The sequence below is a fragment of the Triturus cristatus genome, chromosome 6 (genome assembly GCF_964204655.1).
Source record: "Triturus cristatus chromosome 6, aTriCri1.1, whole genome shotgun sequence".
NCBI classification, from domain to species: domain Eukaryota; kingdom Metazoa; phylum Chordata; class Amphibia; order Caudata; family Salamandridae; genus Triturus; species Triturus cristatus.
Window position 1 is genome coordinate 693,405,228 of NC_140589.1, and position 16,295 is coordinate 693,421,522.

The 16,295-nt window shown below is 43.0% G+C and overlaps 1 protein-coding gene across 1 annotated transcript in view; it reads right to left on the minus strand.

Moving 5' to 3' along the window:
- The window catches only part of GRIK2 (glutamate ionotropic receptor kainate type subunit 2), a 1,523,718-nt gene that overhangs the window by 529,881 nt on the left and 977,542 nt on the right, over positions 1-16,295 (minus strand). Inside the window, exon 11 of the mRNA XM_085611186.1 lies at positions 7,819-8,042. Within this exon, the coding sequence (XP_085467312.1) occupies positions 7,819-8,042 (224 nt within the window). The remainder of the gene's footprint in view (positions 1-7,818; positions 8,043-16,295) is intronic.

Here is a 16,295-nt window from a genome sequence, read left to right on the forward strand (position 1 = left end):
TGTGCAGAATGGAGACCTTCCTATGTAAAATGTGACTTCTCTGCCTCTTGTTGTAACATTAAAGGTACAGGAGTTGTAATTATTTATGAAAAATAGTATTGTCAAGTGAAAAGGACAGCTGCAGGCAGTTAATGCCCATCCTCAGGAGGGATGGAGAAAGCTCTGGCAACATTTTTCTTTTCTCAAAGGCTCAACTATTAACCTATTATTTAAGATTGTGATTTCCACATAGGCTTGACAAATCTGTTTGAATAGCCTGGATTTCATGTGGATCTCTTAAATAGACTAAGGTTTACAATCAAGGACCTTTGAACCAGTGGTCTAATTGTTAACCCACCTTGTGTTCATTAAAAGATGCTCCCTTGTAAAATGCTAAGTATTGTAGCATCGCTTAATGTTGCTGTCCATAATGCTCATAATAACATGAGGACTTACCAGAAATTGTTAAATTCCGCACAGTGGCTTATGCCACTAGCATCATTAAATGTTGTGTTACTTGCTTCTGGCGCACCCTACATGCAGATGCTTGATCCACTTGAGAGACCCCATAGGACATGGAATCAGTTATAAAGCAGTGTTTGGAATGCCCTCGATTCACTTTGAACTTATGTGTGCTATAACACATGCATAATGCATATGAATAACCTGTTGCATGTTTCAATACATTTTTGTTTTTAATGTTAGTAGAAAACAACACGTAGTCAGCACGGGTCTGTATACACTGAAAAATATTCAAATCTTGATTTACAGTTGGCATTCTACCATCATCCATTGTGAAATCTGTCCATTGACACACCCTAGTACCCTAGTACACCTTCTTATTATCATTAACATTCCCGGAGTGAAAAACACCTTCCCAGACCCTCTCAATATTGAACAAATTCACCTCATCCTGAAGAACACTAAACTCAACCCAGATGAGCTAGCCAACTACCTCCCCATGGTCCACCACCTTTCATCTGTAAAATCAATTGGAAAGCACTCCCCCCTCAATTACAAGATCAGATCAGCAAGAATAATTTCCTAAAGGAATGAAACTCTGGCTTTAGACCATACTGCACAGTGACAGGCACCTTTCAGATAGTTGACCATGCTCTCCTAATTCTGACATGAATAGCTGCTGCCTCTTGATCTTACGTACACTCTTTGTAGCACAATGCTGTTTGTCATCATCTTCAACCGCTACATGGAACACCTATTTACAGACTGTAGCATCAAGATCCATCAGCAGATAAACTACACACATATCAGAAATGCACTCGGACATCCATCAACTCAATACCTACCTCAGAATCAATCAGAACTCGATGTCTGGTGCCTACAAAAAAACTCTATTCTACCCAAGAGAGCATTCCTCCTGTTCATAAAGAGTAATAAACAATCTCAAATTCAAGACTGGCTATCGAAATGAATTTGAATAAGTCCACCTGCCAACTACCATTGAATGCAAAATCACTTGGTTTTACACATAACACCAACCTCTACTACAAAGAACAAAATGCTAAAAAAAAAACAAGACAGCATGGCACTAACCCTCTCTTTTGAAGAAAGTGAATCCCCCTCCCAATGGAAATCCACTATGGAACAAAAATCCAAAACATCTCTCATATCTAGATAGAAGTAATACGCTGCTCTGTTGTCTCCCTTACACCACACTAGCTCTTCTAAAGGGCTGAAAGACATCCCACATGCAGCACCACATCTCATTAAAGGCCTAAAGAAGTTTGAGCGTGTCATTCCAACCCTGATTGAACCTCACTACTAGTCCTCCAAGGTAAACTACACCACATACATGGCAACTACAACTAACTGCCCACCATACCGGGCAGAAAATGTACTACCACAAGTGAAAAGTGCCACACCAGAAGTCAGGACATCACCAGGCCACAAACAAAAGACTTACAAAAAAGAGAAAACTAGAAGAAAAGTCTTCTCCTGTTATACCCCAGAAACTAAAACAAAACCCTGATCAACATCAGAGCTAGCTAGCCAAACCTTTCTGCAATTCAGAAAGGTGATGAAGGCCCACCTCTTCAGAGAACACCACATCTCCACCCAATAGGATCCAGCAATGATGAACTTCCTGATCGCATACATCAGAACTCAGGGTTCCCACGTTTGGGATTTTTTGCTATCGAGAGAATTTTCAACTCTTCAAATGCCTACATATACACAGATATTATGTGGGGCACTCATGCATACAGTTAGGATACTTGTGCTTTTAATGTTTTCTTTCTTCACTGTAAATACTTTTACATTCCTGAAATCCTCTCCCTAGATAAACCAATGTGCTGTGTGTAAAAGGGCCCTAAACAGAAGGAATACTTCGTAAAAATGCCCGGAAATATCAGCAAATATACAACTGCATTGTTGTTTGCTGCATTCATTAAGGATTGCTATAACCACTCCTCTGACACGCCTCTATAAAAACCCACAAGAGTAGTTGAAAAGCTGAACTTTCCTTGCATCCAACATGCCTTATTTGCACTCACTACACATACGTGGAACTCTCTGAATAATACATAATGCATGCATTAGTTGAGGACATTACACACATGTCCATCTTGCCTGCTCACATTCCCTACATGTCTTCTGCTTTGTGACGCACGGGGAATATATGCATACGTAATTACTTCTGTCAGACATCATCACCCAACTCGAAAGAAGTTTCATTACCACCCTTGTTTCCATTTCCGGTGGATTTTTTCCTCTTAGCACCGAATCCTGCTGGAGTTGCCTTTGACTAACAGTCACTTTTGCATGAAATGCGCAGATAGTAAAATGTTACATAGTTTCATTGCACCCACAATCACCGAACACAGAACGACTGTCTGCAGGTTTATCATGCATGTCCGCGTCTGCAGACATACGTGTGCTCGGAATTAGAGCGAGGCAGCTGCACTGAGCCCCTCCGAGGTTACCGACAAAGGCTTTGCTGCATTTTAAGTGCCTTATAATTATCCTGCAATAAGCGCTACTTGTGAATTAGAACACGACTGAGAGGGAGTGGATTAAAAAACCTTTTTCTGGGGGTTTCACGCCGAGCTATAGAATGAGAGAAAGCAGCGCGCGGGACTGTACTTGCTTCCGAGTGAGGCCTTTGTGGCAACAAACCAGGAAATAATGATTTATTGCAGAGTTGCATGCTCTTAAGTTCTATGCGCTCACAGCAGGCGCTGACGTTCTGAGGTGAGGTGCGAGGCCACGTTCCTGCAAATGCACAGACGGCTCCAATTACTATCAGACGGACGTTGGAGAAACACATTGCAATGTTTGTGAAGAGAAGGGGCAGTCTGGCTCAAACCGCTGCACCTTCTCGTTGAACCGAGCGAGCCCTGTCCACGATAAGCAGTGTGAGGTGACGAAAGAGATGATGCGCAGTGAAAAGGTGAGAGGGAGAAAACAGCCGCCACAGACACGTTCAACAAATTGCTTTGTGAGTGCGGAATTACAACTTGTCACAAATCGACCCCAATATGTAGTTCGCTTTTAAACGAATTCAACTGGAGAACATGCAGGGGTTTAAATGGCAAATATGTTTTGTTTTCATATTTTCCCCCCGTCTCCATTTGCGGCATGCTCCTTTTCTGAAAGGAACATATAATTTGTCAACCTGTCACGCTATATTGTGAAATCCCAATAAATTGTCTTCACTTCCTGTCTTTTATTAAGTAAATCAGAATATGTGACTATACACTATTTGCCCACTTTCTGATAAAATATGCGTGTGCGTTACTCTCTGTAGCTCTCTCTAAAAATGGACACAGTCTTTCTTCTCCTCAGCACTCTTTCTCTCTGCCTCGCTCACACCTCTCATTTTTCTCATTCTATAACAGCATTCTGTCCCTAACTTTACCTGTTTTTTTTATTTCTGCCGTCATTCTCTTCCTCGTTATTATTTCCCTCCCCCTTTGTTTCTCTTCTCCCTCTTCCTTCTCCCTTTCTCCCTCTCTCTCTTTTTGTCCCACTCCATTGTGCTTCCCTCTTACCCTCATACTCCTTCTTCTCTTTCGCTTTGGCTGTCTCACTGCTGTACTCCCATTACCCCTCCCTCTTCTCTTTACCCTTATTCTTCTATCCCACCCCTTCATCATCTCCTTTACGTCTCACTCTCAACATGTCAAAACCTCATTCACACTAATTCTCTTCCTTCTCTTTTACATTATCTTGTGCTTTTATTTGCATTTTTTTGCTTTTGAGGAATGGCACAAAAGATAAAAACTCGCCTCTAATCTCACGAGTCCCATTTTTAAGCTATGAAAATATGTGCCACACTATATTTCACACTAGTCTCTTGTACAGTATGTCAACCTGTCTGTTTCAGTTACAATTTGCTACTTAAAAAGGGAAACAGAGCTCCTTGAAGGGGATCTGTTCACTGGAAAGTCAGACAGTGGGTTATAAAATGAGTCATTTTACTGCAGAGATTCTTATTCCCATACAGATTTTCGTCAAGTTTTACCCTTTGAAACCAACGGGCAAAAAAAGAAAAAAATATCCCGGTTGTTTGATAACTCTGCACACTTGTAATAATCCAGAATAACAGTGTTTGTGCACAACCCCAAAATTATCGAAAACCTTTTAATTCGGGGCCCTACGTCATCATTTACAGCATCTTATGTGCTATAATTGGCTGCCCAAGAACAGTTTTAATGAGGACAGGCCCAAGAGTGCAGCCATGACCAGGGACCTCTGATCAAAACAACAACTGGTCAGTTGGGGGTTGGTTGAATCCAAAACTGTGACATGCACAGTAAAGAAGGAAGTTGTTATTTAATGAGGATTGCTTCAAGGACAGAGTCATCATTTCATAATAGGAATGGACAGGACGCGAGATGTCCCATGTCAGATGTGAGTAGCTCATCTAGTCCTGCTTTTTAGGTTTTTCATGCACATCGCTTGTGCTGTGCTTGTGAACCCTATTGTATTTAATATAAATCATAAAAGGGGCTTACATCCCGCCCTCACTTTTCATTGGTTGGTGTGCCTGCCACACACTTTTCCTCTGTTTCTATTGGCTGTAGCATACTATTTCCTTATGTTCCTCTGTGTATTTCTCTTATCAGTCTCCCATGGCCCAAGTACTGTTTTTGTCTGCTTTGTGGGATTTTCTTTTTAAGCTTTTGGTTTCACAGTGATTGCGCTGTGCTTGTTCATTATTTGAGGCTCATCCTGGTTTCAAGTGAACCAGCACATTTGTTTTTTCAGGTTGCCTCTTTGCTTGAGGAAAGGCATTGAGTGACTGTGGGCGTGATTACCAGGGAAGTTTTGTTTTACTTTGTTATCTCTATTGATATCATCTGGCTGCCTTATCCCATGCAGCCTTCCTCACATAGCGTGGTAACTGTATCACAATGCATCACAACAGGCAGGCGTTTCCAAGAATGTATATTTCATTGATTATTTCTCATTTTTACATTACTTCCACAACTCAACTATAGTGGTGTCTGTGTTGATCTTTAAATCACTGATGATGGATGAACACTTACCCACAAGGACTCCTGCGGGGCAGGTCACCAGCGGCACTTTGTCTGCACTTGGGTTGGTCATGGCTTACCACGGTGTCCAAGAGTGAATAATTTTTTTTATTGCATGCCCATGTAGGTTGCAGGTCAATTGGGGGGGGCAAGGTGCATTGAGGAATGACGAGTGGGGGCTTGACAGAGGCTCGTTCTGTGAGCGCCACTTTGAATTACGTTGAGTCGCCTAGTGGTCCAGGGGGCGCTTTGTGGGTGGGAGACCCACAGGGGCAGTGATTTTGCATACTACAGGCTCTCTTGTTTTGGGTGTTGTAATGCTCGGTCTGATAGTGCCTGTGCCACCATCTTTGTGGGGATGGGGCATGATTCTGGCCACTGGGTTTGGAGGTGTGACCAGTGTGCCCCTGGGTTGGTGCACAGACGAGTGAGCCATGGCACCGATATTGGGGAAGCTACCGGGACATTGGTGGACACTTTTAAGGAGTTGCTTTTGCAATCACTTCAAAGTTAACCTATTTTTTTGGAGTGCCTCATTGATGTACCCTGCGGCCTGTCGGCACTTGTTGTGCTAAATAGTTACTAACACTTTTTACGTTGCTCTCTTGATGCTGACAAAGGTCTGTGTTCTAGCGTTCTTGCTCTCCAGTATGCTCCTCAGCTGCACGGCACTTCCTGTTTGTTTAGCCCTCTGTTTTTAATGCAGTTTTCCATTTTCCCTCAGACTCCCTGGCTCTCCTTCCCCACATCCTCACTCCCATTGCAGCTTGTTTTAAGGAGGCAGCAGACAGGCAGGCCCTCGCCTGCCCAAAGGGTGTGGTTGACCTGCCACCGTCTTGGTGCTGGTAGTGTTCTGCCGACTGCATCCTGGGCAGCCCTGGCTTCCGGCCCCTCTTGTGGTAGGTGCTGCTTTTAGGTTTTGGAGGGCCAGGGCACCTCTAGACGCTCTCCAGGATGTGGTGGATACCACGGTTCTGCAGTCCTGCCTCTCGCATGCTACTGGTAAGGCGCCTACCCATGCACACATTCCTCCTTTCAAGAAGAGTGGCAGCTGCCTTTTTTCACTATTGCTTTTTGTTTATCAGAGCTCCCCACTTTCCATCAGACTCCCTGTCTCTGCTTCCCCACGTCCTCACTCCCATGGCAAGCCTCTTTCACTCTCTACAGCAATACCTGGTGTCTGAGAATAACTGAAAATCTATGGTGCCTCCTCGGCAGATGGGGATCATCTTTGTCAGAATTGTGGCTGGTTATTGGATAATGGTGGCCCAGTGGCATAATGTGGCAATGGTATAATGATGGCCATTCCTGGAGTTGTTTATGCATTCTTTACATAACGCTGTAATGCTTGCTGCCATCCTTGAGATGCTGAGAGCATTCTAGGCCAAATTGTAACCCTTCCTGGCATAAACTGTGCATCTTTGGCATAACGATAGCCATGTGTGCCATTTTATTGTGAATTCTTGGCATTAAGAGATCCATCCCTGGCATAATAATGCAAATTTGCGACATACTGTGAACATCCTTGACCTACTTCTGGCCATTTCTGGCTGGGATTGCGGTGTACACCTCTGGCATAATGATAGCATAAATGTGTCCACACGTAGCATAATGGTAGCTGCCCCTGCCAAAATGTGGGCCAATCCAGACACATAGTATCCAGCACAGTATATTTCCTTTCTCAATAAACAAGCCTTAACACTTTAACAGAGTTTCAGTAACTTATATAGCTCATGAAGATACAACTTACGACAGAAAACAGCTTATTATTAGTCACTTGGCGAAACCTAACGCATTTACCAAAGCTTGTGTCACTCTGCTATTCCATCACATACTCCAAAGTTGAACATTTAAAAAGGCGTGGAACACAATCTCGATCAACTAAACCCTTGTGGTAAAAGGACACGCTGCACATGGTGCCGAAGCATTTAGTGACGCTAACAATAGCGGCAGCAACACACTTACAGACTGCATGAACCAAATCTGCATGCAGCTGACATGGAATCCCTCGCATGTGACTTGTTGGGTGAAAACAATCACCATTTAAAGCGCTATCAGGATTTAATCTCTCGCCTCACCTGTTACCACATTTCCTCTGCATCAGACCCTATCTCTCTATGGCACGTGCACCTCCTAGTGAAAACACCAGCAGGCTGCAGCCCTAGCAAGGCATTTTCGGCATTAGGCAATTGTAGGTGAGAGCCTCATCTATGATCTGTACCTTCAAAACACCACATGTATGAAGCAAGGAAAAGAAAAAAACATTGTGACTTTTGACAATTATTAGTTGGTGAAAGTGAGATAACAATTGCCAAAAAAATCACAAAAGTGGACATGTTACCTGGCTATGACAAAGAGCACACAACTGACACCCAAGTAAGCCAGCAGAATATACATCCAGATATCTGGGGAGAGAGGATTCAGGAAGGAGAAGACGCCTGGGTTTGTACCATTGGGCTTGCGGTACAAAATACTTATTCCGAGGGTCATGAAGGGTTTGGAAAAATCGATAACCTTCTCCCGAACATAAGTGATGGCCAGGGGTGCAACTGCAAGGTCAGCTTTCTGTAGATAGAAAGAGAAGAAAAAACAAGAAAAGCAGAACATCAGAAGCAGCATTCAGACAGATACTACATGTACAAATCACCAGCTTACAAATGAGCATGTCAGAGTAATTTAAAGCACATTTTGGAGAAACAGAACACTCTTTTCATTCACCTTAGTATAAAGGTAGTTTGTGCAGCACAGTGAGCTTCGAAAAGGATCCAAACACCTTAAACTAGCATAGTAGAAGACATTTTATATAGGTAAACATTTTAAATGTTAAATAAGGGCAGCATGCAATTTTCCCTATTGACATCACAAAATCCCAGGCTTCAAGAAATAATCAGAAATAATACAGTGAATATTGTTTATTTATTTCACTCATTTAATGATCCATGCCATTCTAACCAATCTACACTGAAAAACACAATTCTTGCTAATAGTTTTTTCTAGTATTACACGTTTCTTCTTCATTAATATAAATCGTGTTCCCTATCCTAAGCAAAAATGCTGCCTTTCAGTGTCTATCAGGCACATGAATCACCCATTTTTGCGAACTCAAACGGTGCGATTCGCAAAAATCGTCCGTTTGCGCCCGCAAAAAGGGCATTTGTGATGCACCAAGGTTCAAGGAACTCGCAATTTGAGAATTCGCAATTGCGATTTCTCAAATTGCGATTGCATTTAAGAAATCGCATCTTGTGATTCCTTAAATGCAATGCAAGAACCACTTTAAAATAGCAATTTCGCTACTAGGGTGCGCAAATTACCATGAAGATGAACTTGATGGTAATTTGCAAAAACTTTGAAAAATGCACTAAAGTGCATTTTTCAAAGCTTTACGTTACACACATACATGCCCTTGGGGCATGTGTGTGCACAACATGTGTGCACAGATCAATTTCAGGGGTGCAACCGGGTGTCCTTTTGACACCCTTGCACCCTTGAAATTGCATGCGCAATTTGCGAGTACCTATTGGTACTCGCAAATTGCGCATGAGATCTCCCATTCATTCCTATGGGCCTGTCGGCCGGTAGGAATGAATGGAAAAGGCATTCCTAAATTGTGACTCGCAATTTGCGAGTCGCAATTAAGGAATGTTTGGTAATCGCTAATTTTATAGTGATTCCTACATGCATAGGCTTTTGCAGTTCCTTACTTGCGATTCCTTAATAATCGCAATTAAGGAATCGCAAAAGCCTACATTGATGCATGTGCCTGTTTGTCCCTACCAGTGTTTCCATCGTATTATACTTAAGACATGTATATTATAAGAAAGTCTAACAGACTAGACAGGTATTCTGTAAGATAGGTGTTCCTTGGTATAGATATCAGGCGTCCTATTATCAAAAATGCACCAGCGCCCACAGGTGAGAGTGCCTGCTTTTGCACCCCAGGGCAATTTGGGACAACTACTTGTGCAGACTCTTCTAAAATACAGATCGCACTGGCGCACATGTAGTTTAGGTGCTATCTGAAGGGCATTCCTTAATTTGCATGGGGGCATATCACCATGCAAATGAGAAACAACTTTGACTTTGGACCCATATTGTAGATGCTGGCGCACTGGCAAAGGAGCTGTCAGAGGACACCACTTGGATCAGGGAACGTGGTTTGCATGGACACCCATAGATATCTCCTTGCAGTCACTCACTGCACCCACCTGCTGGGGGAACTCTATCCGCACTTTCAAAAGCAGGCTGTGTTGTCTCCTGCACCGTGAAAAGTGGCTGGTGACTTCGAACAGATGTTCTGCCTTTCATTAACACGATGTCCCCAGGGCAAACTAAAGTTTGTGAATTCTCTGTCAAAGGGTCACTGACTTTGTCTGTGACCAGCGCATTGAGTTAAAAGTGAAACATAGCAAAGACCAAGGCACTGTCCTCTAATCTATAATATAGGCCAAGGTCACTAAGCACACACGTAGTACCATCTTTATCAATATGTGTAAGAAATGGAGTTACTGGTTGAGGAGTTTGAAGCCGTTCTCAAGCCGCAAACACAATTCTTTTCAGGGCGAAGTCCAAAGCAAACCCTAAATTAACCTGAGCTCAACCCTCGGGGAGCTTGGCATAAAGCAGTCAGGCTTTACTCAGAGGCAATGTGTAAAGTATTTGTGCAACGCTTCAAACAGTAACACAGGGAAAACACACCACAAAAGGAGCCCCCAATATATTTAGAAAACTAGAATAATTTGTAATAAATAAAGCAAGACTAAAATAATAAAAATCCAATTAGTAGAACCAGAGATATTCAATTTTAAAGATTTAGGTCAAAAAGCACCAAAACACAGCAAAAGTGATGCGTCAATTCCATGACGTGGCGAGGCTCCGATGCAAGGGTCTGGATTGTCTTTGAGGGTCCCACCCTCGGGCTTCCGATGCAGCTAACGGTGTCGGAGATGCGACATCAGTAGGGACGATGCGTCAGTTCCGAAGAGCTAAAAGGCTGTGATGTGGAGTCCTGCATAATCGTTGAGGCTGTCATCGACGAGGGATGAGAGGGCCTGAGCCGAGGATGTGTCACACACTAGCGGATCCGAAGGGGATACGGACTGCGGAGGAGATGCAAAACATTGGGAAGGGACCAATCCACGCAGCAGCAGAGATGCGTCGGTTCTGCTCAAGGTTGCGCAGCACAGCAGAGGAGGTGAGTCATTTCCTGCTGGTACCACAGAGGCTGGCAAGCACTTTAGGCCCACTTCTAACAGTCAAGGCCTGGGGTGGCACTACTTGCAGGGTAGATTAGTAGATTGCATAGGTCAGGTGCTGGTGCAAGGTTATTGAAAGCCTGTTATGCCCCTAAGCCTTCGGATCCGGAGGACAGCCAACTACACCCCTTGAAGTTACTCTGGGTTCTGAGAGTCAAGAGATGCAGATCGTGTCCTTCTCCCCCAGGCAAAAGGGCAGCAGGTCAGCACAGCAGGGCAGCAGTTCCTTCGGAGCAGCAATCCAACAGAGTGGCAGTCCTTTCAGCAGCCCAGCAGTCCTTCGTCCTGGCAGAGTATCCACAGGTTCAGAAGTGTACTCAAGAGTTGGTGTCTGAGGTCCAATATTTACACCCAGACGTGAGTTTAAAGGGGACGAGACACTAATAAACGTTTCCTTTTGAGGTCCCCAGGCATGCTACATCTCCTGTCCTGGCCCTAGACAAACTACTGGGTCTATGCAGCCCTTTGTGTGGAGACAGGACACAGCTTATTCATGTGTAAGTGGGGCTGTGCCCAGCTCCTACCTCCCATCATGCCAGTGATGGCCCATCCAGGCACACTTAAGCTCTTTATTGTGTGTGGCTGTCTAGGAGGAATACACAAAGCTCAACTGTCAGCTGCACCCAGTCAGGTGACCCTGGTACAGGCTACAGGCACTAAACAGATAAAGCAGGAAAATGTCAATTTTCTAAAAGTGGCATTTTCAAAATTATAATAAAACATCTGACTCCTCTATAAGTTAGGATTTCTCTTTACAATTCCAAAGACACCAAACGTGAACGCATTACCTGATCCCATTTGGAAATTACAGTTATAAAATGTAATAAGGCAACTCCAATGGGCTCCTATGGGAGAGGTAGGTCTTGCAATAGTGAAAAACAAATTTAGAAGTTTTTCACTACTAGGACATGTAAAACTTAAAAGTACATACCCAACATTTTAAATGCACTGCAGCTTGCCCTTTTGGCGCTGTCCAGGGCCTGTCCCAGGGGTGACATACATATTAAAAAGGAAAATTTGGGCTTGGCAAAAGGTTTACTTTGCTAAGTTGAAATGGCAGTTTAAATCTGCCCACACAGGCTCTGCAATAGCAGGTATGAGACATGTTTAAAGTCCTACTTAAGTGAGTGGCACAACCAGTGCAGCATGCCCACTAGTAGCATTTAATTTACAGACCCTGGGGACATGTAGTGCCACTTTACTAGAGTCCTACAAGTAAATTGAATATGCCAATTGGGTATAAGCCAAGGTTACCATGTTTTAAGGAGGGAGCACATGTGCTTTAGCACTGGTTAGCAGTGGTAAAGTGCGCAGAGTCCTAAGGCCAGCAAAAACTAGATCACAAAAAAGGGAGGAGGAAGGCAAAGAGTTTGGGGGAAGACCACCCTAAGCCTGACAGCTCTCACATTAGGGCAGTTAAAAGGCTCACTGATACTACAGCTTCTAGTAAAGAAAGGGGGTGCAAAGATTTTATTAGGGGAGTGAAGTCCTGCATAAATCTTATTTAGTGGCATAATCATAATTTGTAGTTGCCTCCTTTTCTTACTTTGAATGCTTGACATCATTTTTTCTCCACAACCCGGCATACTTCTTCATAGAAGCAAGTTGGTGTAGAAAGATATGTTTGTCTTGTTCTCAAAATTCAATTTTAAAAGCGTTTTTCTAGCAGCTTTGAAACTGAATGGATGTTTGTGATATTTTTCTATCAACAATTAAAGGTTGCAAAGATGTTGGATTTCTGTGAAAACCCACATAGAAAACAGTATGCAAGCTATGAGTAGTACTCAGTGTATTTGTTAGAATTAAGAGAAGTTCAGAAGAGAGATAGTTAGGGACTTTTGACACCCCTAGAATGGCCATGTTATTCCCACATTGGGTACACAGCACGAAGGAGTGAACTAGCCAGTATGCACAGATGGAAAACCCAATGAATGAAAAGGATTAAAATTCTCAGAGCTTGCAGTCATTACAAAGAACCAAGTGGGCACACAGTCAATCAATTATAAACTTTATTCGATATGTAAAAAACAATATCACAAAAGTACACGTATATTAAAAGAAATGAAGTAGAATAATAAAATACCGTGAAGGCACATATAAAAACGTTAAAAACATATTCAGAAGAGTACAAATAGGCATAATTACAATAATTTAACAAGCATCATGCAGTCATTTAAGTAAGAAATACACAACAAGCGTTGAATCTTGTGTCATCTAAGGTTGCATTGAAGCCCTCACTCTCACGATCACTTTTCGGTAAGAGGAAACAACAGCAATTGCTAAGGGATTGTCCAATGTTCTTAATTTATAATAGGCCGCTCTACAAGATTGTAATCCCCATGATTTAAGTAAGGGTTTCAGGTAGGTTGCCCCGGCAATTGATAAAACCTACAAAACAAAATGCAATGGATGTTAGATTGTGTTGAGAGACCATCGCAAGGGCATTTCTCCAGGTTGCTGGACCAACAGTTTTGATTAGGGAATGTTAATAGTCTGAAGAAAGTGTCAGTGCGAAAACGAGTTACAAGCATGCGAATAAAAGGAGATGGTATTAAAAATAAATACTGCTGGGTCCCTTGTGTAGTGGTAGAATGTTGGTGATCAACTACCGTGCTCTTATGTTTTTCAGATGACCATTGTCGGCTAATCAGGTGGCTTAGGACTAGTTGTTTTAGTGTAACTCTAGATATTTTATTCAAAGTTGATGGATCAGAAAAAAATTCAGGATGCCCTAAGTCAAATGACAGGTTTCTTACATATTTCAACCACTTGATATTATCAGCCTCGTTCAGGCTAAGGCAATCTGTGATGATTTCCCTATTTAGATTGGTCTCCTGGTTGGTCCAGACTTTATGCCATAGGATGATGGGGGAAGAATTTATGATGTCCGTGATGTATGTAAGACCAAGTTCATCATGTACCACGTATGTAGATGTACCGCGTGGGACAGCCAGGAGGTAACGTAAAAAAGAGTTCTCAGAGCGTTGAATATGGTCGGCATGCTCAATTCCCCAAATCCCAGATCCATAAATGCCAGTCGAAATGCACTTGGCCTTGTAGATCTGTAATAAGGGATTAATCGGACGTCCCCCTAGCTTTTTTGAGAAGTTAGTCAACGCACCTATAGCTTTAGAAAACGCAATTCCCCTAGCTTGGGCGGCAGCCAGCCAGGAGCCCCTCTTATCGAAGATAATGCCCAGATAGGGGAACCTATCAGTGCTTTCCAACTTTCTGCCGTTTAAAAAAATGGAGCGTTGTTTCTGTCTGATCCCTGAGCCACAAGACATGGTAAAGGTTTTGGAGGCGTTAACGTTTAAGCCTCTTTGTGACATAAAGTCGGTGAATTCTCCTACTGCCCTTTGTAGCCCCATACAAGACTGTGACATGATTGCTGCATCGTCCGCGTAGAGGAGTATCAGTATCGGTTTCCCGTTTAGGGTGGGGTAGTCATGGTAAGTTTTATTAAGATGGTGACCAACAGTGTTTATATAGAGTGTAAAAAGTAAAGGGGCTAGTATACAGCCCTGTCTTACACCTCTCCGAATATAAAACTTATCAGAGCATTCTCCGCATCTACCATATCTAACGCGGGCTGATGCTCCCCTATAGAGTTCCTTGATGAATGAAAGGATAGGGGGCTCTAGGCCGATCTCTGCGAGAGATTCCCAGAGCAGCTCATGATCAACGCAGTCGAACGCAGAACTGAGATCTACGAAAGTCACCGAGAGATTTCCCTTTTTTGCCTGAGTGTATTTGGCAATTATAAGGGCCAAGTTCAAGCCTTGTTCAATAGTGCCTTTGCCATGTCTAAAGCCATATTGTAGATTGGAAATAATATTTCCCTCACTGATCCGGTCCTGGATTCTATTTAAAATGATTCTCCCTGCAACTTTCATCAGGGAGTCGAGCAGCGAAATTGGGCGGTAATTGGAGGGATTGTTCCTGTCACCTTTTTTAAAAATCGGCACTACGACCGCCTCAGGCCAGGTGGGAATGAAACCCGTGACATTCAAGGAATTTAGGACGTTGGTAAGCAAGGGAGCCCACAGGTCCGGCTGTGATTTAAATACATCTATTGGTACACAGTCCGGACCGGGAGCCTTCCCAGAGGGGCTGTCCTTCAATGCCACAAGTACCTCTTCACATTCGAAAAGGATGTCTAGAGGAAAAAGACTAGAAATGTTTGACTCTAGCTGAGGGTTGAGATAACTCTTCAATACACCCGCCGGTTCTTTGGGGTCTGATATATTATATAAGGTGCCAAAATGTCTAACCCAGGTTTCGGCAGGTATGGCTGAATCAATCTTGGGGGGCTAGGTGCACTGCAAGTAAGGGGCATTTACTGCCTTCCAAAAGGCAGTATTGTCCCCTTTGTTGGAAGCCTCCTGTAAGACTAGCCAGGCCTCTGTTTTCAGCTGGTTTTTCCTAGCTAGTCGAGCTGCACAATAGTTTTGTCTAGCTTGCCGTATTTCTGTCTGGTGTCTTGGGTTAGTATGTAGGGCCGTTTTTAAAAGTTTCAGAGCTTTAGTACAGGTCCTATTAAACCAGCCTTGGCTACACGGTAGAACTTTCCTTGGGGCCCGTGCGAGTAATCTTTTGATCTCCAGCGTGATTATAGAGAAGAAATGACTAATTGCCAGGGGGTTTTCTGTTGTTGAAAGACATGTCTGAATATGGGCATAGGTGTTTTTAACCAGTGATTGGAGGAAAACTATGGGGACTACTTTATCCCATTTTAAATGAAACCCATTTATAGTTGCCAACTTATGTGGCGGGGTATGAGGAGGATTCTTCCTTGCGTTGGAGATAACATATGGATTTAATTTTAAGGTCACCACAATAGGGTAATGGTCACTGAGAGCAATATCGAGGGTCTCCCAGTTGAGTATAATCCCTGAATACCTAGAAGATAATAAGGTATAATCAATTGTAGAGTGGCAACCTCTCCCGTTATAAGTCGGTTTAAAACACTTCGGTGGGCAACACAACTCATTCGCATATGATAAGTTAAAATGAGATGTTAAACCATTTAATAAGTCCCCTAATTTAGTATGCAAAAAATGGGTAAGTGGGTCATCCCTGCCGATATCCAGGCCACAAGTGCCCTTGTTGCTCTGTGTGCACAGGGGGCAATTAAAATCCCCCACCCAAAAAAGCAGCATGTCTGTTTTGAGCTGATCCTCTATTTGTATTAAATCAGCCTGTAAGCTATTGAGGACCGATTCATAAAGGGGGCTTGGGATGTTATTATAGAAATTAACCAGGATGATGTTTTTAAAAGCTCCCCCTGTAAGGGCAATAATTTGATAATTTTCAGTCCAAGTAAAATTTACTTGTGTCAGCCCACATTCGACAGAAATATATGTCGAAAGCCCCCCCTTATTTCTGCCATGTGGGCTAGGAAAAGCTGGGGTATGTAAGGTCTTATACCCCAAAAGATGAAGCTCATTAATGGACCAAGTTTCCCTTAGGCAGATAATACTATGACGAGACACAATTTGGACCCATAAAGGATTGGTCAATTTGTCAAGAAGACCTGCCACATTCCAGGATAATAAACTGT